General features: G+C 59.7%; 3 protein-coding genes across 3 annotated transcripts in view; 1 reads left to right on the top strand and 2 right to left on the bottom strand.

Annotated features, from left to right (window-relative positions):
• Positions 1-462: 462 nt before the first annotated feature.
• Positions 463-12,986, top strand: KIF19 (kinesin family member 19; the record flags this gene model as incomplete). The annotated part of the gene is made up of 15 exons (XM_045165188.1): positions 463-624; positions 974-1,168; positions 2,912-3,058; positions 4,706-4,828; positions 6,542-6,707; positions 7,343-7,517; positions 7,628-7,826; positions 8,923-9,193; positions 9,288-9,409; positions 9,893-10,029; positions 10,276-10,381; positions 10,537-10,624; positions 11,288-11,682; positions 11,836-12,043; positions 12,300-12,986. Coding segments are annotated over 15 exons (2,625 nt in total), but the record flags the coding sequence as incomplete, so codon positions are not given.
• A 1,079-nt stretch (positions 12,987-14,065) lies between these two features.
• Positions 14,066-17,834, bottom strand: LOC123465547 (BTB/POZ domain-containing protein 17-like). The gene is made up of 2 exons (XM_045164738.1): positions 16,973-17,834; positions 14,066-15,242 (listed from the first exon to the last, which is right to left on the bottom strand). The coding sequence occupies exons 1-2, from the start codon at positions 17,404-17,406 to the stop codon at positions 14,168-14,170; spliced, it is 1,509 nt and encodes a 502-aa protein (XP_045020673.1). The 5' UTR covers positions 17,407-17,834; the 3' UTR covers positions 14,066-14,167.
• A 2,003-nt stretch (positions 17,835-19,837) lies between these two features.
• Positions 19,838-22,167, bottom strand: part of LOC123465505 (BTB/POZ domain-containing protein 17-like) — a 2,656-nt gene continuing 326 nt past the window's right edge. The window contains 3 exon segments of the mRNA XM_045164690.1: positions 19,838-20,889; positions 20,892-21,315; positions 21,415-21,476. Coding sequence (XP_045020625.1) covers positions 19,940-20,889; positions 20,892-21,315; positions 21,415-21,476 — 1,436 coding nt within the window. The 3' untranslated portion in view covers positions 19,838-19,939.

Consider the following 22,167-nt stretch of genomic DNA (forward strand, 5'->3'; position numbering starts at 1 on the left):
CCCCTGGGCTAGGCTCCATCTGGCTCCTGGCCTCCCTGGCTCCCTCTGGAAGCTGATAATCTCCTGGGTGACAGCTCAGGAGGCGCAGCGAGGCATCGCTGCCAGCACCTGCTCCAGCCAGCGTCGTGTTGACTTAGACAGCAAAATGCACTTCGACGGCCGTGGCTAGGGAGGCTGGGTGAAGGTACCGTAAGGGTTGCTTAGCAACCACCAGGGCTTGGCCACGGGTTAGGTCCCATCCTCTGCCTGGTGCCCGGCCGGCCTGCTACCTTCTGTACCGTTGGCTTTGGCAGCCCAGTATTTCCCCCCTGGATGCTGAAGCCCCCTTATGCCCACCTCATAGGAAGGAAGGAAGGGGTCCATCTCCTTAACCCAGGGTTTCCCTGAGAGGAGCCCGGAGCTCTCGGGAGGGATGGAGAGCCCGGCTGTTGCCTGAGCCTCCTGCTCTCGGTCTCCCGTTAACGTCTGTCCCCTGCCCCTCCCAACCGGTCCCATCAGATCTACAATGAGATGATCCGGGACCTGCTGAACCCTTCCCTGGGGTACCTGGAGCTGAGGGAAGACTCCAAGGGAGTGATCCAGGTGGCTGGACTCACTGAGGTCTCCACCATCAATGCCAAAGAGGCGAGTCTTGTGCAGCCAGTCGGGTAGTGGAGGACACTAATCTCTGTGTGTGGGGGTATGACCAGAGGCGGCAGGGCTCTGCAACCAGGGAGCCACTGCAGTTCAGCTGGGCTGGAGCTGGGGCAGACACAGAGGACCCTGGATGACACGCCCCCGGCCACGCCGACCCTGGGGACCGGCAAGGCACCCAGCATCCCAGTTGACAGGCCCTGACCGCTCGGCCCCCACAGCACACGGGGGGCTGACCCAGCCCTGCCTTGGGCCCCTTCCCAACCTCGCAGAGGCAGGACTGGGGAGCGTCCCCACGGGTCCCCAGGAGTGGCCTCCCTGCTCTGCCCCGCCCACCCAGATCATGCAGCTGCTGATGAGAGGGAACCGGCAGAGGACCCAGGAGCCCACGGCCGCCAACCAGACGTCCTCGCGCTCCCACGCCGTGCTCCAGGTGACCGTGCGCCAGCGCGGCCGAGTCAGGGACGTCCTGCAGGAGGTGCGGCAGGGCCGCCTCTTCATGATCGACCTGGCTGGCTCTGAGCGGGCCTCCCAGGTGAGGCTGGCTCCCCCTGGGGCTGGGGGCAGAGCTTGGGGGTGCGGGGCAGGGAGGCTGGCCCACCCCGCTCCCCAAGGGGTGGAGTGGGGACTGTCTCAGGGAGGGCGGGAGTGGGGGGTGCTCCAGAGGGGCGGGCACTGAGGGATGTCACAGAGGACAGAAAGGGTGGGCTGCGCTAGGGTACCCCAGGGAGACCCCCCCACTTCGCCCCCCCGCCAAGGGGCTGTTTGTGGGAAGGGTTTGTGAGGATCTCTCCAGGGAAGGAGACAGTGTGTGTCCCGGAGGACCTGGGGAAACTGCCAGGAGAATGAATGGGCCCGGTGAGGAGCTGGGGCCCAGGGGAGACGATGTCCCCTGATGGGGGGGACCCTGGGCAGAGCCCGGGAGGGGACCCTGCCCACCACATCAGGGAGAGAAAAGAGCCTGCCGCCCACTTGTCAGCGTTCGTCCCTCCCATCGCCGTTTGCCCAGCCCTGCCACCCTGGCCCCCTCTTGTGGGCAAATTCAGAAGTTTCGTGGTCGCCTGAATCCATGGGCATCTCACCATTAGCACTGAGGCAAACGCAAGTACCGGGGAGAAGCAACAAGGGTTGGTGTCAATAGGGTGGAGTGGGAGAAACACATTCTCTTTCCATAAAGGCCTGAGGGCTTCCTGGAGGAAGGGGGCGGGGAGCAGCCAGTGGGGAGAGGGTGTGCCCTGCAGCCACCCGATCCCAGCTTCACCAGGCTGGGCAGAGATGTCTCCCAAGGGTGGCAGAGCCTCCTGGGACTTGGTCCTGTCCTGCTCTTACATCCATTCACACACAAATTCATGCATTTCCTAACACACAGCCTTCTTTTTTTTTTTTTTTTAATATTTACTTATTATTTATTTATGTATCCGCTGCTTTGGGTCTTAGTTATGGCACATGGAATCTTTAGTTGCAGCATTCAAACTCTTAGCTGTGGATGTGGGACCTAGTTCCCTAACCAGGGATCGAACGCAGGCCCCCTGCTGCATTGGGAGCGCGGAGTCTTAGACCCTGGAACTCCAGGTGGTTCCTCACACACCTTCTTATACACACATACACACTGTCACATGTACACATACAATTCACACACGCTCACACACCCTTTCCCGCGTACACACAAACTTCCATCCTTCCCCTCTGGAGCCTGGCTCTCTCTCTACAACCGGGAGCCCATGGCCGTGCTGGCTCCCAGCTGAGCTGCCTGGGAAGTCGCGACCTCCCACCATCTCGCCCTCGGTGCTGCCCTTAACTGTGCCAGCGGGTCAGTCCCCAGGCAGACGAAGAGCCGGGCTCTCAGCCCTCCGTGGGAGTGTCCTGTCCCCTGCTCTTGTCCAGCATGCGTGCTCAGTTGCTTCAGTCATGTCCAACTCTGTGACCCCATGGACTGCAGCCCACCAGGCTCCTCTGTCCATGAGATTTTCCAGGCAAGAGTATTGGAGTGGGTTGCCATGCCCTCCTCCAGAGAATCTCCTAGACCCAGGGATCGAACCGGCGTTTCCTGTGTCTCCTGCATTGCCAGGCAGGTTCTTAACCACTAGCGCCCACCTAGGAAGCCCCACTCTTGTCCAGAGACCTTCTCGTTCTCTGACCTTCTGGAATGCCCTCCCTGAGCAGAGGGCAGACCAGATCCTCAGCGTCTCTTCCTTGCAGAGCCCTGGGGGACGGGGAGAGGGTTTACAACCCAGGATGGCCTGGGGTGGGGAGTCATACCTGCTGCTCACCGCCCCAGACGCAGAACCGTGGGCAGCGCATGAAAGAGGGGGCCCACATCAACCGCTCGCTGCTGGCCCTGGGCAACTGCATCAATGCGCTGAGTGACAAGGGCGCCAACAAGTACGTCAACTATCGCGACAGCAAGCTCACCCGCCTCCTGAAGGTACCAGCTGCCACTGGGCCTAGGCCCTGGGCACCCGGGGTGGGGCTGCCAGCTGCACAGAGAGAAATACAGGATGTCCAGCTGCATGTGAATAAATAACAGATAAATAACGAAATCTGGTTTGGGTATCAGTATGTATGTCCCATGCCGTCTTTGAGACATACTTATACTTTAAAAAAAGCTCACTCATTTATCCAAATTTCAGATCTCAACTGGGTGTCCTGTGTGTTAGGGGTTTCCAGGTGGCTGAGGAGGTAAAAAAAAAAATCTGCCTGCAATGCAGGAGATGCAGGAGTTGGGGGTTTGATTCCTGGGTCAGGAAGGTCCCCTGGAGGAGGGCATGGCAACCCACGCCAGTACTCTTGCCTGGAGAATCCCATGGACAGAGGAACCAGTCCACGGGGTCTAGAAGAGTCGGACGTGGCTGAAGCGACTGAGCACGCGCTCGCCGGCCCCTGTTTGCGAACAGCGGGGAGGAAAAGAGGTTGCATCTGAGCATCTGACCACCGCCCTCCCACCCAGGGCTGTGGGTTTGAGGGAACTGGGAGTCATCTGGATTTGGGGGTTCAGGTGGACTGTCAGTCTCGTGGCTCCCAGAGGCTGCTGTTGTGGGGTGGGGAGCACACTCCTGGCTGGGCTCTGAATGCACTACTTCACCCCGCCACACCCAGTTCCTTTTTGGAGAGGAGGGAGCCATTCTGCATGATTTGTGGGATCTTAATTTCCCGACCAGGGATTGAACCCCGGGCCCTCAGCAGTGAAAGCATGGAGTCCTAACCACCGGACGGCCAGGGAATTCTCCTCAGTTCCTTTTATCGGGTCAGCGTATCTGAGTTAGGGGGTCATTAATTCCATTTGCAGACGAGGACACCGAGGCACTAGGAGGCTAAGTAACCTCCCCAAGGGCTCCCGCCAGTAAGTGCTGGACGGAGGGCCCCAGCAGAGGTCTGGCTGGGCTGATGGCAGAGCTGCAGGTGACCTAGCGCTGGGCATCAGCCCACCAGCATCACTGCACCTGCAGGCTGGGGGTGCGAGAGCCGGCTCCTGCTACCTAGAAACTGGAGGGAGCTGAGGGTTAGGGAGGTGAAGGAGCTTGCTTGAAGTCGCTCCGATGGTCACTGCCACACCCGAGGGCTTTGCCCCTAGGCCCCTGTAGCCCCGCACACTCTCTCCGTTGAAGAGGGCAGGGCAAGCCCGGGACAAGGGAGGCAGTGGCCACAGGCCCAGTTCACTCCATCACCAGCCTCGCTCCAGCCAAGACAATGGCACCTTCCGCCGTCAGCAAAGGGGGTGACCTGGATGGCCCGAGGAGATGGCGGAGAAGCCCAGGACCCCTCAGAGCTCTTCCCGCTCTGGTTCCAGCCAACCTTTCCTCGTCCTCATGTATATGAGCAGGGGAGGAGGAGAGCTGGGAGGCCCTGACTCAGATGCTGGAAATTTTCTAACATGAGCTTTGGAGAAGAAACTGGGAGAGGGAAGAAGTGGGGAGGCAGCAGAGGGGGCAGGAGGGTCCACCGGGTGCTCGGCACCAGCACCTGTGAGTGTGTGAGAGAGAGAGACGCACACACGCCACGAGGGCATCACGAGCGGGAGCAGGGTCCAGGGAGGCAGCCCCTGCTGACCGCCGCCCGCCCCCGGCCCGTCCAGGACTCCCTGGGGGGAAACAGCCGCACCGTGATGATCGCCCACATCAGCCCAGCAAGCAGCGCCTTCGAGGAGTCCCGGAACACCCTGACCTACGCCGGCCGGGCCAAGAGCATCAAGACCCGGGTGAGGGGCCCCTGCTCTGTGCCCCCAGGATCTGCCCTTCTGGGCCAAGATTCAAGCCCCCTGACTGACTCCAAGGCGTGCCACCCCCAGCCCCCCGAACACACACGCTGGACCGAGCCGCCACTGCTCTGGCCCCCTGTGACTTGCCAGGAAGCCCACAGCTTCTGAAGGGCCCCTTCTCTTTTCAAACTTTATTTGGCCGTGGTCAGTCTTTGTTGCTATGTGTGGGGTTTCTCTGGTTGCGGTGAACTGGGGGCTCCTCTCTAGTTGTGGCGACTATGGTGGATTCTCTTGTGCGACATGGGCTCTGGGGCGTGTGGGCTCAGTAAGGGTGGCTTACGGGCTTAGTTGCCCCGTGGCATGTGAGATCTTCCCAGACCAGACACCAAACCCATGTCCCCTGCATTGGCAGGCAGACTCTTAACCATCGGACCTCCAGGGAAGTCCCGGCCCTCCTCTTGCTCAAAGTCTGTGCTCATCCCCAAGGTCTGTGCCCCGAACCCCACCATCCCCTTCCATCTTCCTGTTTTCATCTTAAAAGATGCTCATTCAGACCTTTACTCCTCCGAAGGCCCTAACCCCAACAGTTCCAATAGTGGTGAGTGTTACTGAGCACTTATACTGTGGGCCCTTTATCAGTTCATCTCATGTGATCCTCGAATGAGGCAGGCGTTATTTCTGTCCTCAACTCACAGCCGAGGACAGTGAGGCTGAAGGGAGCTAAGCGGCTTCCCGGCTGGGGAGGAAGGGCACTGAGCTCTGCCCAGTTTTCAAGGTTTCCCTACATTTTCTGATCAGTGTGTTAGAATCCTGGCTACCTATGAGGTCATCTGGGCCCACCCATGTGAAGAGTCTAAGAACCTAACCAACATTCTCCTAACACAGCAGTTTTCCAGCTACTGTGTCAGGAGCTGGATGCTTTATCTCTACTCTCTCCATTAAGTAACTTAATGGTGGGAAGAGACCCTTAAAAGAGCGAATTGATAGTTCAGAATATTATTAATAGCAGTCACGCCAACAGCAGGGAGGCCGTGGGATCCCACGGACCTCTTTAGAGACTGTGAGTGGGAATCTGAAGGGTGAAGAGGAGACTCCAGAAGGGAGGGAGCAGTAAGGACAGAGGCTCCTAAGGCAGGGAGGAGGTGGTGTTGGCGGCAGAGGTGGGGTGAGGAGAATGCTTCCTCCACCGGAGCAGTGAGCCAAATGGAACTAGAGAGAGCAGTGTGCCTTCAACACCAAATGAAGGAATCAGGACATTCTCCCAGCAGTAGGGAGCCAATGAAGGTTGAGTGGCACAGAGAGCCGGGGCTTGGGGCGGGGCGGGGGGGCTGGCGCATAATTTTAGGAGTATGCCTCTGGTGGGGGCATGTAGTTTGATAGGTTGTAGGGTCGGAGGCAGGGCTTTCCTGGTAGCTCAGGTGGTAAAGAATCCGCCTGCAATGCAGGAGACCTGGGTTCAATCCCTGGGTTGAAGATCCCCTGGAGGAGGGCGTGGCACCCACTCCAGTATTCTTGCCTGGAGAATCCCATGGACAGAGGAGCCCGGCAGGCTACTGTCCATGGGGTCGCAGCGAGTCAGGCACAGCTGAGTGACTAAGCAGAGCATAGAACAGGGTTGGAGGCGAGGAGGTCGTTACTGTCAACCAGGAGAAAAAGAGGGTCCCCACTGGCAGGCCCTGGCCCCCAGGTGACTGTACCCCGCCCCCTCCCCAGGTGAAGCGGAACCTGCTAAGCGTCTCCTACCACATCGCCCAGTACACGAACATCATTGCTGACCTGCGGGGCGAGATCCAGAGGCTCAAGCGCAAGATGGAGGAGCGGGGCGGGCGGAGCCCGGACCGAGCCCAGCTGGGGCGGGGCGACATCCGCCACATCCAGGGTGCGTGCGTGGGTCTCCGTGAACCAGAGCCCGTCTCCCGATGCCCCTCAGGGTGCTCTGCGGTCAGATAGCGCTGGCTTCAAAGCCGGACTCGGGCTCTTTCTGGCTGAGTAGCCTTTAAGCCACCCGTCCTTCAGCTGGCAAACAGAATCGTGATCTCTGCCTCAGAGACCTGACCCGAGGATTCGGTGGTATCAGAGTGAGAGTCACCTGGGCATTTAGCTGTGTGGGGGCTTCACTCTGGGGACTGCAGTGAGGGCTGTCAGACTGGGCCTGGCATCGCCAGGAGGGATACGGTTCCCTTACAGATTTTCTGTACTTGCTTTGATGATCTTGCAGCACATGGCAGTAAAGTGTCTAAGGGGTGCCTTTTACTAGGTGACAGAAAGGCACTCTAAAGGCTGGTGGAAGCCCAGTTCATACAGGGAGCTGGGAGTCACCTTTGGGTCACTGCCTGAAGACAATGTGGAAGGTGGAATGTGGGAGGGGGTAATCTAGGAGGTCTTCGTGGAGGAGGTGGTTGCACAGAAGTCTTTTGGGGAGAAAGAGGTGGGGAGGGCCCAGGCGGACCCAGACTTTCCTGGGCTGACCTTTCCTCCTCCGCTGACCTCTCCCATCTCCCATTCAACGGGCAGCCAAGGTCCAGCTGCACAGCGGGCAGGGCGAACAGGCTGCAATGGAACACCTTCGTGAGCAGCTGGTCAGCACCTTCCAGGAGCAAATGGACACGCAGAGACGCCTGCTGGAGCTGGAGAACCGTGGCATGGAGCTGGAGATGGACACCTCCCACCACCTGCTCACCATTGCCAGGTAAGCACCGCTGGCCTGGGATGGGACCCGGGAGCTGGAGCCGCACCTTATGCCCCCCAACCCTCCATGGCCTGAATCCCCTGTCTCCTTTGGGGTTGGGGCTGCGGCAGCTGGAAGCATGAGAAGTCACGCCGGGCACTCAAGTGGCGGGAGGAGCGTCGGAAGGAGTCCTTCACTAAGGGTGACACCAGGAAGGACTCGGACACCGGTGACAACCAGCCAGACATCAAGGAGCCCGCCGAGGTGGTGTCCGCCCGCGAAAGCATCGCTACCTTGATGACCAAGCAGAAGAAGCTGCGAAAGCAGAAGGTGCCTGGGGCTCTGGGTCTGGGAGAGGGGGTTGAGAGACTCAGAAGGAAGGGGCTAGGAGAATCTTGTGGGAGGAGTGAAACCTGGGCTCTCAGGCCACAAATCCCCAGTGACTTTGAGTCTCTCTTTCTCATCTGAGAACTTCGCTGGTGGCTCAGATGGTAAAGAATCCACCTGCAATGCAGGAGATGCCAGTTCAATCCCTGGGTCGGGAAGATCCCCTGGAGTAGGAAATGGCTACCCACTCCAGTATTCTTGCCTGGAGAACCCCATGGACACAGGAGCCTGGCGGGTCACAGAGTCAGACACCAGTGAGGGACTAACGCTTTGTGTGTGTGGACTCAGTCGCTCAGTTGGGTCCGACTCTTTGCTACCCCCTGGACTATAGCCCACCAGCCTCCTCTGTCCATGGGATTCTCCAGGCAAGAACTCATCTTTAAAATGGGAGTGGTCCACCCTCGTGGGGTTGATGAGAAGAGTAAATAAATCCTTTCACATATTAAAGACTCAGAAAACTGTTAGCCAACATTTTAATGAGGATTTTCCAGATCTCCCTTCTCTGTTCTGGAGCATAGCCATACCAAGGGGCTTCAGGGTCCACCAGTCCAGAGGGCATGAGATGGGCTGCGGTTGAGCTGGTCCACGGAGCTCATTTCCCTGGATTCCCTGGTGGCTCAGATGGTAAAGAGTCCGCCCGCCAATGCGGGAGACCGAGGTTCCCTCCCTGGGTCGGGAAGATCCCTTGGAGAAGGAAATGGCAGCCCACTCCAATATCCTCGCCTGGAGAATCCCATGGAAGAAGGAGCCTGGCGGGCTGCGGTCCATGGGGTCGCAAAGAGTCGAACAGAACTGAGCGACTTCACTGCACGGAGCCTGTTTCAGGGATGGGTTGCAAGAAGGTGGGCACAGAGGGGTCCCTCAGGAGCAGTCCCCGGTTGCAGAGTTCAAGACACAGCTTCGAAAAGCGGGCCTCGGAGTGGGGCTTCAGCCGGCCGCACAGCATCCGGGGGCTTGGAAGGGCGAGGACCCGCTCAGCGGCGGGTGCGGGCGGCCCCTCACCGGCCACCTGGTGCTGACGGCCCGCTCGGCTCCCCAGCTGGCGCTGGAGCAGCGGTGCCGAGAGCTGCGCGCGCGGGGCCGCCGCCTGGAGCAGACGCTGCCGCGGCGCGTCAGCTCGGAGCAGCAGCGCGAGGCGCTCGGCCTGCTCTGCCGCGTGCACGAGCTGGAGCTGAAGAACGCCGAGATGCAGTCGCAAGCCCTGCTCCGCGACGGCGCGCTCCGCCACCGCCGCGAGGCCCTGCGCCGCCTGGAGCAGCGCCGCAGCCTCTGCGAGGAGATCATCCGCGCCCAGCGGCAGCTCATCCAGGGTAGGGTCCCCTCGCTACCTACACCGCGCGCGTCCGACCCGCCGAGAGCCCGAGAGCGCGCACTGAGCCCTGCCTCTCCGCTCCCCCACCGCAGACTGCAACCTGGCTGTGCCGCAGCATCTGAAGGAGCTGTACGAAGTGTACCTGCGGGAGCAGGAGGAGGGCAACCTGGAGCGTGCCACCATGATGGACCGCCTGGCCTCTCGGGCCCTGCAGGTGGGCGCCCGGGCCGGACAATGCGCCCCTGTGCTAGGGGCAGGGCTGATGCCCAGGGCGGCGCCTGCCAGCAAGTAGGGTGGCCTCGGGACCAGTGCTGGCTGGTCCCCAGAAAGCGGACACCTCTTCCTCCTCCTCCTCCTCCTCCTATCCGACCCAAAGCCTCACCAAGCTCCCCTCCCGTGCTGTTCTTCTGCCACACGTGTCCCCATCCAGGGTCTGAGGGTCAGGGTTGGCCATCTGAGATATCACTAAGGGCCCCAGATGCCCTCCCAGGAGCCCAGGCCACCAGGCAGTGCCACTGGGGATGCCTAGCAGACCACGGCTGGCCCCTGGGGACTCAGCACACAAGCCCCCCTGTCTTCTGGGGCTCCCAGCCCAGATTACAGCCCCAGACACTCTGTGTGCCTGTGTCACCCAGGCTGTTTACTCAGTCTGAGACCAAGTCTTCCAACTGCCCTCTCCCTCCTTTCCTCTCCCCAGGACAGCGCCTTGCCCAAGCTTAGCCCACCAGGAACCGTGCTGACTCCGGAGGAGTCTGACCTAGACAAGGTCAAGATACCTAACTCCGAGTCCCCGCACCAGCACGGAAGCTTCCTCCCTCTGCTCGGCACTGAGAGGTGAGCTGAGGACCACTTCCAGCCATCCAGCCCGCCTGAGCCACCAGGCCATGTCTCAGAGATGCCAGCCCAGACCTGGCTTCCCAGGGAGGATGGAGCAGGAAAGAGGGGAGGGGGGCACAGGTCTGGAGCCAGGACTTTGGGGTCCTCGTTCCCACAATGCAACAGTTCTCAGGAGGGGTGGCGCTGGGACCCCCGTGGTACCAGCCTGGGCAACAGCTGCCCATCCTCCTCTGCCGACCTCAGTGAAGCCAAGCACCCAGTCAAGACCAGCTCCTGGGCCTGGCAAGCGAAGGGCTCCTTTATGCCCACCCCACCCCGAATCCCGGCCGGCAACCTGGTGATGCAGGAGGTGAGCAGTGGGCCCCACGGGTCCCTGGATGTGGGCGGGAGTACCCGGGAGGGACACCCAGTGGTTGGGATGGAACTTTTCCAAAACAGCCCTCTGAGGACATAGGGTTCCTGCTGGGTCCAATGGCTTCTCTTCCCAACCCATTCATCTCACAGGCCGCCACTCAGGTCGGTCTGATCGGCCAGATCAACTCCTCCCCTGAAAACATCGAGAATCTGTCGGAGATCCCCTTGTCCCTCAAAGGTGTGTCCCCTGCCTCCCCCAACCCCCATCAGCCTGAGCCTGGCATGATCTCAATAGCTCAGCGCACCCAGCCAAAGCCCCTTCCTTCCCTCTCCTCTGCTGAACACACCCAGGCATCATTCTAGAAAGAGAGGCACCAGTACCCAGAGAAGAGTAACCACCTGCTCTGTCCACACAGAGCAGGGGACACAATTGGAAACAGAATGGGGAACACATGGCCCTTGGGGTCAAGCCCCCTCCACTACCCACTCGGAAATAAATGTAATAGCATTGAGAGTTCGAATCCACCCTACCCTGTGGCCTCAGGCTACCCTCATTATCTCAGCAATCCATCCTCAGAACCTGGGACTTCCCTGGCAGTCCAGTGGTTAAGACTCAGCACTTCCACTGCAGCGGGTGAAGGTTCGATCCCCAGTCAGGGAACTAAGATCCTGTATGCCGTGTGTCATGGTCAAAAAAAAAAAAATCTTCCCAACCCACTGAGGCTAGTTTTACCATCGTCAGTTTACAGATGAAAAAAAGGCTCAGAAACTTACCCAAAGTTTCTCAAACAGCAAGCAAGTTGGGGTGAGCTGCAGCAGAGAAAGGGGTGTTGGAGGTGCAGGAGGGCGGGGGGAAATGTGGCCTTGATCCCGGGGTGGGTGCCGCTCTGTCCTGCCGCAGGGAGGAAGGAGACCACAGCCGACACCAAGAGCATCACCGGGAAGGCTGCCCGGCGCCGTTCACAGGCCCTGGGGGCCGAGGCGCGCCAACTGCTGGCACCCACCATAAAGCAGAGCAGCCTGTCCCTGCACTTGCTGGGCGAGACGGATGATGTGCAGCTGCCCGGACCGCTGGCCTGCAAGCGGCCGCCCAGCCCCACCCTCCAGCACGCCGCCAGCGAGGACAGCCTGTCCAGCAGCACAGGCGAGGCTCCATCCCGGGCAGTCGAGCGTCATGGCGATGGCCCTTGTCCCCCGCTGCAAGGCCAGAAGAAAAGCCCAAGAAAGAAACGAGAGGAGTCCCTGGAGGCAAAGAGGAAGCGGAAGTCCCAGGGCGTTGAAATCACAGGACAAGGGGTGAGCCTAGAGGGACAGGAGCTGGGGGTGTCTGGGCCCCCTCCTTGCCGGGTTCTGAAGGCTGGACTCCTCCAGAGGCCCCAGGGTACCCCTAGCTGTGCACCACTCTCCATGGAGTGTCCCCCAACTGAACCTAACATCTCCTTGTATCAGATCCCCACACAGCTCCCAGCTCATCTGGCTCTCCAGCCAATGAAGCTCTCCCGCCCCAAGATGCACGTCGCTGGACTCTGTCCTGTGGAGAGTCACACCACAGAAGAGAGGATGCCAGTGATTGGGCACCTGACCCCTACCATCAGGCCACTGGGAAAGGCCACGCTGCCTATGGCCAAGGTCAAACTTCCTCCGTGCCAGAACTCGGGTGAGTACCAGCAAGTGGGGGGGGGGGCAGGGATAGCAATGGGGAGAGGGGAGCCCTTGGCCAGGCCAGGGAGGAGACTGGTTGAGCTCCCTGCCCCTATGGCTGCCCCTTGCTGGAAACTGGGTTCCTGAAGACTATTAGTGGGACTGGCCTCTGGGGGGGAGGTGCCCCTAGGGAGTTCAGAGCCACTGTGGGTGACTAGAGGGCATGGAGAGGCATGCCTTAAAGCAGAGCTCCTGGCCCTTCCCTGTCGCAGGCCCGGAGGACACCTCCCCTGTCGCTGCCAGCTCCAACCCAGGCGATGTTTCCGAAAGGGTTGGTCGGATGCCCCGCCTGACCTATGGCACAAGCACCCAAGGCAAAAACGGATGCTTACGGCACAACTGAGGGGCCCTGCCCGGAACCGGCCCTCCTGCCCGCCAAGGCTTGATGGGGTGTGGCAGCAAAGGGAGACGGAGGCTGGGCAGATGGGGATGACTTGGCGTCAGGAGCTCGGGATCTCAGAAGGCTGGGGCCCCTGGGACCCAGGAACCATGGGGGTGCCTGCCCCCACACTTCCGTGCCTTCAGTGCCAACGGGAAGGGGAGCTGAGCCCAGGAGGCATGGCCTGGATGGCAGGGCTCCCTGGCTTCCCAGCCCTGGATCCCAGGGCTCTCTGGGCAGAGACTCCTGTTGCCGAAACTCTATTCTAAGATCTGCAACCAGATTGGCCTGAGGAATGTGGGGCGGGGGTGGAGCAGGGAGGGACTGTTCGTGGGATTAGGGCTCCTGGGCCCACATCTGGGACAAGGGCATGCTGGATGGTTGGGGAAGGGCCCGACGGGCATTTCCCTTACTGTGGCTGGGGGCTGGAAAGCCATCTAGCTTTGTTACTCAGCAGTCGCTTCCACCTTCCCCCTGCCCCCCAACTGCTTGTTAACAATAAAAATCCCATTTGAGTTTTGTTGGTTGTTCCGGAAACTAGACCTTGTCTGAAAGGTGGGGTGGTCCTGACAGACTGGGCTTCCCTTGCCCGGGTGCTGCTAATGGTAAAGAACCTGCCTGCAATGCAGGAGATGCAAGAGATGTGGGTTCAGTCCCTGGGTCAGGAAGATCCCCTGGAGGAAGAAATGGCAACCCACTCCAGATTCTTGCCTGAAGAATCCCATGGGTAGAGGACTGGCGGGCTCCAGTCCACGGGGCTGCAAAGAGCCGGACACGACTGAGCGACCGAGCACATGACTGATTAAGATTCAACCCAAGTCCCCTCTTCCCACCACACCCTCTTCTTCTCCGGCTGGTTGTAGAGCACCGGTCAACAGACTCCTGGGGGAAATCGTTTTTCCTCCGGACTCTGAGGTCTCTGCCCAGATCCCCTCCCAGGAGAGGTCAGAGCCTTAGGGTTGTGCTTACCCCTCCCACCCCAGGATGTCAGGGCTCAGAAATTGCTCAGCTGAGCCCCTCAGCTTCAGGTGAGAAAGCTCCCCCAAGGTGCACCTGACCATCTCGATGCTTTTACCTGCCCTGTCCCCTGTGGGGACGGGGGCCCTTGGGGAAAAGGTAATGAACGATGGGGAGCCCCTGACCTGTGGAGCCCTCCTTGGACTGTTTTTACCCCCAGAACTGGGTGGTTTAATCATCCCCTTGCCGCTCCGAGCGCTGGTTTCTTCTACCAAGAGCTCTGGCTTCCCACGTAGTGCTGGTGATAATCCACTTGCTAATGCAGGAGATGCAAGAGACACGGGTTTGATTCCTGGGTTGGGAAGATGCCCCGCAGGAGGAAAGGGCATCGCCCTCCAGTATTCTTGCCTGAAAAGTTCCATGGGCAGAGGAGCCTGCCAGGCTACAGTACATGAGGTGGCAAAGACTGAAACACCGCTGAACACACACATACACACCACCAGGAACCTTCCTTTCAGGTCAGTGTGAAAGTAGCTCCTGAAACCAGGCATCTGGTCTACCACCCACCGCCTGGCTTCCATCCACCCAGCTCTCAGGCCGCTAGCACCTGGACCCCCAGCGGGCCAGGACAGACACCTCCACTGGCCATGCCACTCCCAGTCCCTCTGCGCCATCTCTACTGGGCCTTTATTTTCCTGATCCAGAGGCCTCAGGGATGCTCAGCTTCCCGCCCCGGCCTGTTGGCTACTTGGGGGTCCGGATGAGGGTGTGATAGACGGGCTTGACAATGAGGTGGAGATGCAGGGCGTTCTCCACCAGGTACTCGGAGTTGCGCCGCTGCAGGTCGGCGTGCGCCAGGAAGTCGCCGGCCTCCTCGCTGCTCTGGTGGAAGCTGTAGGCGTGGCGGACCAGCAGGCGGCCGTGGTGGCGCGCCCCCACCAGCACGGTCTTCTGGAAGCTCACGCCCGCCGCGTCGCCGCCGCTGCTGGCCGGCGTGACCACCAGCCGCGGCCGGCCGTCCTCAGGGCGTGCGAGGGGCAGCGCGGTGCCCGTGGCGTCCGCGTAGACGGGCCGCAGGCTTACCGGCAGCCAGCGTGGAGAGAAGAGCACGTTCCAGGTGACACGGCGGCCCGAGTCGTGGCCGCTTGGGCCCAGCTGCGTCTGGAAGCTGGTGCTGCGATCGTCGCGGGCAGGGTTGTTGATGACCCACGGGGCGCCCCAGGCGGGCGCGAGGTAGTTGCGGGGCAGGAAGGCGCTGCCGTTGACGTCGAAAAACTTGGCGTAGTGCAGCGGCGAGGCGGCGTGGAACTGGTAGGCCTGAAGGAGCAGGTCGGCCACCGCCGGGCCATGGCGCGCCAGGGCGGCCGAGCGCGCCTGAAGCTGGAACAGTTGAGCCGGAGGGATCATGGGGTAACGGATGGCGCGCGGCGCGCGCTCGGCTACGGCCGGCGGCGGCCGCGCGCGGCCCAGCCACGCCTCCAGCGCCTGGAAGAGCTCCAGCTCGTCCTGCAGCACGAGGTCCGAGCGCGGCAGCAGCTGCGCCAGCAGCTCAGGGCTCACGGCGCCCCACTCGGCGCTCCCCGCCACGGCCGACAGGTTCCAGGCCAGGAACTGCAGGCAGCTCTGGCGCAGGGCCTCGTCCCCGGTGCTCACCGCGTAGTGGTACCAGCCCACCGCCGGGCCCGCGCCGCCCGCCAGGTGCGCGCGCATATAGTCGGCCACGCCCCGCTGCAAGGAGGCCACGCGGTACTTGGTGGCCAGCTGGTGCAGGGGGATGGCCTGCGCCAGCAGCACGGTCAGCTCTCCGCAGTAGAGGTACCTGCCAGAGAGGTGCAGAGATGGAGCGCGGTCAGGGCGGCCAGCGGTTACCCTACCCAGCGCTGCCTCCTGAGTCCCGAGGGTACCCGGCCTTGGGCAGACAGTATTGTCATTAAGGGAGCCAACAGAAGGACCTTCCCACGCGCATCCTACTTCACCGCCTCTTCTCTCCGGTTTCTCGTGGGACGTGGAAATAAGCAAGCATTTATCGAGCACAGGTGGCTCAGTGGTGAAGCATCCGCCTGCCAATTTAGGGGACGCAGGTTCTGTCCCTGGGTCAGGAAGATCCTCTGGAGTAGGAAATGGCTACCCCCTCCAGTATCCTTGCCTGGAAAATACCATGGACACATAAGCCTCGTGGGCTACAGCCCATGGGGTCCCAAAGAGTCGGACAGGACTTACCTGACTGAGTACGTCAATGATTCCTATATTGAGCGCCCACTGAGTGATTGAGCTCTGTGCTAGGGCAAGAAAGATGTATCTCCTACCTTCACCAGGTGTACAGTGTGGGTTCGGATTCATATTCCGCCAGTTACTTGCTATAAGAGTGGGCAAGCCATTTAACTTCACTGTTTGCCTCTGGGAACAAAAGATGTTTCCCAGGATCCCTTAGATCACATGACTAAATTCTAGCTAATGAGATGTCTGCAAAGGCACAGACTGGGATTGGGGGAAAGGCTGGTTAAATAGAACTGACTAGGGTAGAGATTGATGCTAAAGCTGAAACTCCAGTACTTTGGCCACCTCATGCGAAGAGTTGACTCATTGGAAAAGACTCTGATGCTGGGAAGGATTGGGGGCAGGAGGAGAAGGGGACGACAGAAGATGAAATGGCTGGATGGCATCACTGACTCAATGGACGTGAGTCTGAGTGAACTCTGGGAGTTGGTGATAGACAGGGAGGCCTGGTGTGCTGCAATTCATGGGGGTCACAAAGAGTCGGACACGACTGAGCGACTGAACTGAACTGAGGGTAGAGATTATTGTCGTTCAGTCTGTCAGTCCTGTCCGACTCTTTGCGACTGCATAGACCAGCACACCAGGCTTCCCTGTCCTTCACCATCTCCTGGAGCTTGTTCTAACTCTTATCCATTGAGTCGGTGACACCATCCAACTGTCTCATCCTTTGTTGTCCCCTTCTCCTCCTTCCTTCAATCTTTCCCAGTTAGGGGGTAGAGGAAAGATGCTTTTGTCCTTCTGTGCTATCTCTCTTTCTGTTGCCTGGAAGTTTGAAGAAATGACCAATATTCTGCAGCCATCTTGTCTAAGCTATTAAAGCAGGGTCACTTCCTCAGACTAGAGTGTGGGCAGTGTCCCTGCGCAGAACGCTAGCAGGAAGCAGCCCCCTAGCCCTGTGATTCAAAACCTGGCCAGACAGCAAAACCACACAGAGACATTAAAATAAGAAACAGTGGCCCAACCCTAGATGTGAAGCTCGGAATTCAGGGTGGGGCCTAGAAGTCTATAGTCCTTAAAAGCTCTCAAGGCCAGGTTTGGAAACAGCTTTGAAAGTATTTGGTAACTAACTTCAAACCTCTCAGAGCTTTCAGTCAGGGGAGTCCTGCTGCATTTTGCAAGAAGCTGGTGCAAAGAAGGAAGAGGGAGGTAGTTGCATGGTCATCCTAATGCCATCCAGGGAAGGGGCAGGGCTAAGAGCCAGGGCTTCCATCACCCTGTGAGTAGAGAAGCCAGGGACGTGGAAAGGGATGTCTTCCCCTGATCCTTCCCCACCTGATGAACTTGTCGAAGACAGCAGCACAGTCCGGGGACTCCTGCAACACCACCTCGCTCTGGTTACTCAGCAGCTCCCGGAACTGCTCACTCTGCAGTCCCAGCAGCAGGCGGTGGGCATGGAAGACTCGGACCTCGTCGGTGCCCATGGCCTGCACCCGCAACACCACATCGCTGGCATTGCCCTGCCGCAGCAGTTCCTGCAGGCGCTGGAGCAGCATCTGGGAGTGGTTGATGGAGGTGCCCGCTGACTCCCCGCCAACATCAGCTTTCTGGGCTGCAGCAGGAAGGAACAGAGCAGCCTGAGAGAGCAGCCTTCTGGGGTTGCAGATGGACCAGCTGGAGATGCCTGTGGTTGGATGTGGGCAAGAGGGTAGGGGAAGCCTGGGGAGGCTGTGTGCTCTCGTTTGTGCCTGTGAAGTGCGTGGATGCATGTGTGTGCAGACAAGCACATCTTAGACAGGGAAAGTCGTGAACCTGAGCAGACCCTCAGAAGATGCTCTTGGAAGGGGCTGGGGGTGGATTTCCGGCAGGGAGAGGTCATGAATCAGGATGGGACAAAATGTCCAGAGCTGGATTTCCCTGGTGACTTGGTGGTAAAAATCTGCCTGCCCATGCAGGAGACACAGGTTTGATCCCTGATCTGGGAAGATCCCATGTGCCGCAGAGCAACTAAGCCTGTGCTCCAGGACTATTGAGTCTGTGCTCTAGAGCCGGGGAGCTGAAAGTACTGAGCCCAAGGTCTGTGACAAGAGAGGCCACTGCAGTGAGAAGCCCGCGCACTTTGATGAAGAGTAGCCCGTGCTTGCTGCAACTAGAGAAAAGCCCACACAGCAAGAGACCCAACACATCCAAAAAAAAAAAAAAATTTAATGTCTAGAGCTGATCTCCATGATGCCAGACCCCTAGGCAAGGATTGAGGAACCTCTTGGTCCCCACCCCCTCGCCTCCTGAAGAATTGCCCACCTTACCCCTTGGAAGAGAATAGTTGGCCCAAAGCAGTGCATTCCCCAGCAAATAATCTATTGAGCACTTACAATAAGCCAGACACTCCCCTGGGAGCTCAGACCAGCACAGTGAACAAAACAAACCAGCTCCTTACACTCATAAAAGCACAACTTAGCTTCTTAGGCAATAAATACACAAATAAGCCTCTGGTTTTAGGCTGTGACCAGTAAAGGCGGTGACAGGTGGCGGCTCCTGTAGGTGCAGGAATCAGAGACAGGCTCCCTGCGGAAGTGATAAGGAGCCCGCCCGAGGCCCTGGGAAACGCTGGGCTTGGTGCTGGGAAGGCGGAGGGGATCTGCCCACATTCTGAGTGGGAGGCGAGGGGCGGAGCAGGGGAGGGGGCTGCAGCATGGGGGCGTGGTGCAGGCCCAGCCGCCCTCCTGGATCCTGATCTGGGAGGCAGGGGTCTACACTGGCCTCCCGGGGGACCTGAGAAAGCACAGAGCGAGCGGGTCCTGGACGGGACTCTCAAGGCACCTGCGCCTTGGGACTGGCGTCCTCCTGCTTCCAGGCGAGCCGCGCTGGACCCTCCTCCCCTGTTTCCAGGGACACCGTGAGGGTCAGACAGGGACACGTGCCCATGGACGGAAAACTCAGTGACAGAAAGCACTGCCAGCAGCCTCCCCAAGTGGAGCATGGACTGAGGAGTCCAGGGGAGCAGATGGGCACCCCCACCCCCCGTGTGCGTATGTGTGCAAGCTTTGTTACTCAGCAGTCGCTTCCACCTTCCCCCTGCCCCCCAACTGCTTGTTAACAATAAAAATCCCATTTGAGTTTTGTTGGTTGTTCCGGAAACTAGACCTTGTCTGAAAGGTGGGGTGGTCCTGACAGACTGGGCTTCCCTTGCCCGGGTGCTGCTAATGGTAAAGAACCTGCCTGCAATGCAGGAGATGCAAGAGATGTGGGTTCAGTCCCTGGGTCAGGAAGATCCCCTGGAGGAAGAAATGGCAACCCACTCCAGATTCTTGCCTGAAGAATCCCATGGGTAGAGGACTGGCGGGCTCCAGTCCACGGGGCTGCAAAGAGCCGGACACGACTGAGCGACCGAGCACATGACTGATTAAGATTCAACCCAAGTCCCCTCTTGCCACCACACCCTCTTCTTCTCCGGCTGGTTGTAGAGCACCGGTCAACAGACTCCTGGGGGAAATCGTTTTTCCTCCGGACTCTGAGGTCTCTGCCCAGACCCCCTCCCAGGAGAGGTCAGAGCCTTAGGGTTGTGCTTACCCCTCCCACCCCAGGATGTCAGGGCTCAGAAATTGCTCAGCTGAGCCCCTCAGCTTCAGGTGAGAAAGCTCCCCCAAGGTGCACCTGACCATCTCGATGCTTTTACCTGCCCTGTCCCCTGTGGGGACGGGGGCCCTTGGGGAAAAGGTAATGAACGATGGGGAGCCCCTGACCTGTGGAGCCCTCCTTGGACTGTTTTTACCCCCAGAACTGGGTGGTTTAATCATCCCCTTGCCGCTCCGAGCGCTGGTTTCTTCTACCAAGAGCTCTGGCTTCCCACGTAGTGCTGGTGATAATCCACTTGCTAATGCAGGAGATGCAAGAGACACGGGTTTGATTCCTGGGTTGGGAAGATGCCCCGCAGGAGGAAAGGGCATCGCCCTCCAGTATTCTTGCCTGAAAAGTTCCATGGGCAGAGGAGCCTGCCAGGCTACAGTACATGAGGTGGCAAAGACTGAAACACCGCTGAACACACACATACACACCACCAGGAACCTTCCTTTCAGGTCAGTGTGAAAGTAGCTCCTGAAACCAGGCATCTGGTCTACCACCCACCGCCTGGCTTCCATCCACCCAGCTCTCAGGCCGCTAGCACCTGGACCCCCAGCGGGCCAGGACAGACACCTCCACTGGCCATGCCACTCCCAGTCCCTCTGCGCCATCTCTACTGGGCCTTTATTTTCCTGATCCAGAGGCCTCAGGGATGCTCAGCTTCCCGCCCCGGCCTGTTGGCTACTTGGGGGTCCGGATGAGGGTGTGATAGACGGGCTTGACAATGAGGTGGAGATGCAGGGCATTCTCCACCAGGTACTCGGAGTTGCGCCGCTGCAGGTCGGCGTGCGCCAGGAAGTCGCCGGCCTCCTCGCTGCTCTGGTGGAAGCTGTAGGCGTGGCGGACCAGCAGGCGGCCGTGGTGGCGCGCCCCCACCAGCACGGTCTTCTGGAAGCTCACGCCCGCCGCGTCGCCGCCGCTGCTGGCCGGCGTGACCACCAGCCGCGGCCGGCCGTCCTCAGGGCGTGCGAGGGGCAGCGCGGTGCCCGTGGCGTCCGCGTAGACGGGCCGCAGGCTTACCGGCAGCCAGCGTGGAGAGAAGAGCACGTTCCAGGTGACACGGCGGCCCGAGTCGTGGCCGCTTGGGCCCAGCTGCGTCTGGAAGCTGGTGCTGCGATCGTCGCGGGCAGGGTTGTTGATGACCCACGGGGCGCCCCAGGCGGGCGCGAGGTAGTTGCGGGGCAGGAAGGCGCTGCCGTTGACGTCGAAAAACTTGGCGTAGTGCAGCGGCGAGGCGGCGTGGAACTGGTAGGCCTGAAGGAGCAGGTCGGCCACCGCCGGGCCATGGCGCGCCAGGGCGGCCGAGCGCGCCTGAAGCTGGAACAGTTGAGCCGGAGGGATCATGGGGTAACGGATGGCGCGCAGCGCGCGCTCGGCTACGGCCGGCGGCGGCCGCGCGCGGCCCAGCCACGCCTCCAGCGCCTGGAAGAGCTCCAGCTCGTCCTGCAGCACGAGGTCCGAGCGCGGCAGCAGCTGCGCCAGCAGCTCAGGGCTCACGGCGCCCCACTCGGCGCTCCCCGCCACGGCCGACAGGTTCCAGGCCAGGAACTGCAGGCAGCTCTGGCGCAGGGCCTCGTCCCCGGTGCTCACCGCGTAGTGGTACCAGCCCACCGCCGGGCCCGCGCCGCCACCAGGTGCGCGCGCATATAGTCGGCCACGCCCCGCTGCAAGGAGGCCACGCGGTACTTGGTGGCCAGCTGGTGCAGGGGGATGGCCTGCGCCAGCAGCACGGTCAGCTCTCCGCAGTAGAGGTACCTGCCAGAGAGGTACAGAGATGGAGCGCGGTCAGGGCGGCCAGCGGTTACCCTACCCAGCGCTGCCTCCTGAGTCCCGAGGGTACCCGGCCTTGGGCAGACAGTATTGTCATTAAGGGAGCCAACAGAAGGACCTTCCCACGCGCATCCTACTTCACCGCCTCTTCTCTCCGGTTTCTCGTGGGACGTGGAAATAAGCAAGCATTTATCGAGCACAGGTGGCTCAGTGGTGAAGCATCCGCCTGCCAATTTAGGGGACGCAGGTTCTGTCCCTGGGTCAGGAAGATCCTCTGGAGTAGGAAATGGCTACCCCCTCCAGTATCCTTGCCTGGAAAATACCATGGACACATAAGCCTCGTGGGCTACAGCCCATGGGGTCCCAAAGAGTCGGACAGGACTTACCTGAGGACTGAGTACGTCAATGATTCCTATATTGAGCGCCCACTGAGTGATTGAGCTCTGTGCTAGGGCAAGAAAGATGTATCTCCTACCTTCACCAGGTGTACAGTGTGGGTTCGGATTCATATTCCGCCAGTTACTTGCTATAAGAGTGGGCAAGCCATTTAACTTCACTGTTTGCCTCTGGGAACAAAAGATGTTTCCCAGGATCCCTTAGATCACATGACTAAATTCTAGCTAATGAGATGTCTGCAAAGGCACAGACTGGGATTGGGGGAAAGGCTGGTTAAATAGAACTGACTAGGGTAGAGATTGATGCTAAAGCTGAAACTCCAGTACTTTGGCCACCTCATGCGAAGAGTTGACTCATTGGAAAGACTCTGATGCTGGGAAGGATTGGGGGCAGGAGGAGAAGGGGACGACAGAAGATGAAATGGCTGGATGGCATCACTGACTCAATGGACGTGAGTCTGAGTGAACTCTGGGAGTTGGTGATAGACAGGGAGGCCTGGTGTGCTGCAATTCATGGGGGTCACAAAGAGTCGGACACGACTGAGCGACTGAACTGAACTGAGGGTAGAGATTATTGTCGTTCAGTCTGTCAGTCCTGTCCGACTCTTTGCGACTGCATAGACCAGCACACCAGGCTTCCCTGTCCTTCACCATCTCCTGGAGCTTGTTCTAACTCTTATCCATTGAGTCGGTGACACCATCCAACTGTCTCATCCTTTGTTGTCCCCTTCTCCTCCTTCTTCA

This window comes from Bubalus bubalis, chromosome 3, assembly GCF_019923935.1.
Source record: "Bubalus bubalis isolate 160015118507 breed Murrah chromosome 3, NDDB_SH_1, whole genome shotgun sequence".
NCBI lineage: Eukaryota > Metazoa > Chordata > Mammalia > Artiodactyla > Bovidae > Bubalus > Bubalus bubalis.

Bases quoted from the DNA above. Each gene is read 5' to 3' on its own strand.
- LOC123465547 (XM_045164738.1), bottom strand. From the start codon at position 17,406: ATGCATCCACGCACTTCACAGGCACAAACGAGAGCACACAGCCTCCCC. The intron at 15,243-16,972 runs GTGGGGAAGGAT...CCTCTCTGGCAG, and splicing joins GTCTTCGACAAGTTCATCAG to GTACCTCTACTGCGGAGAGC.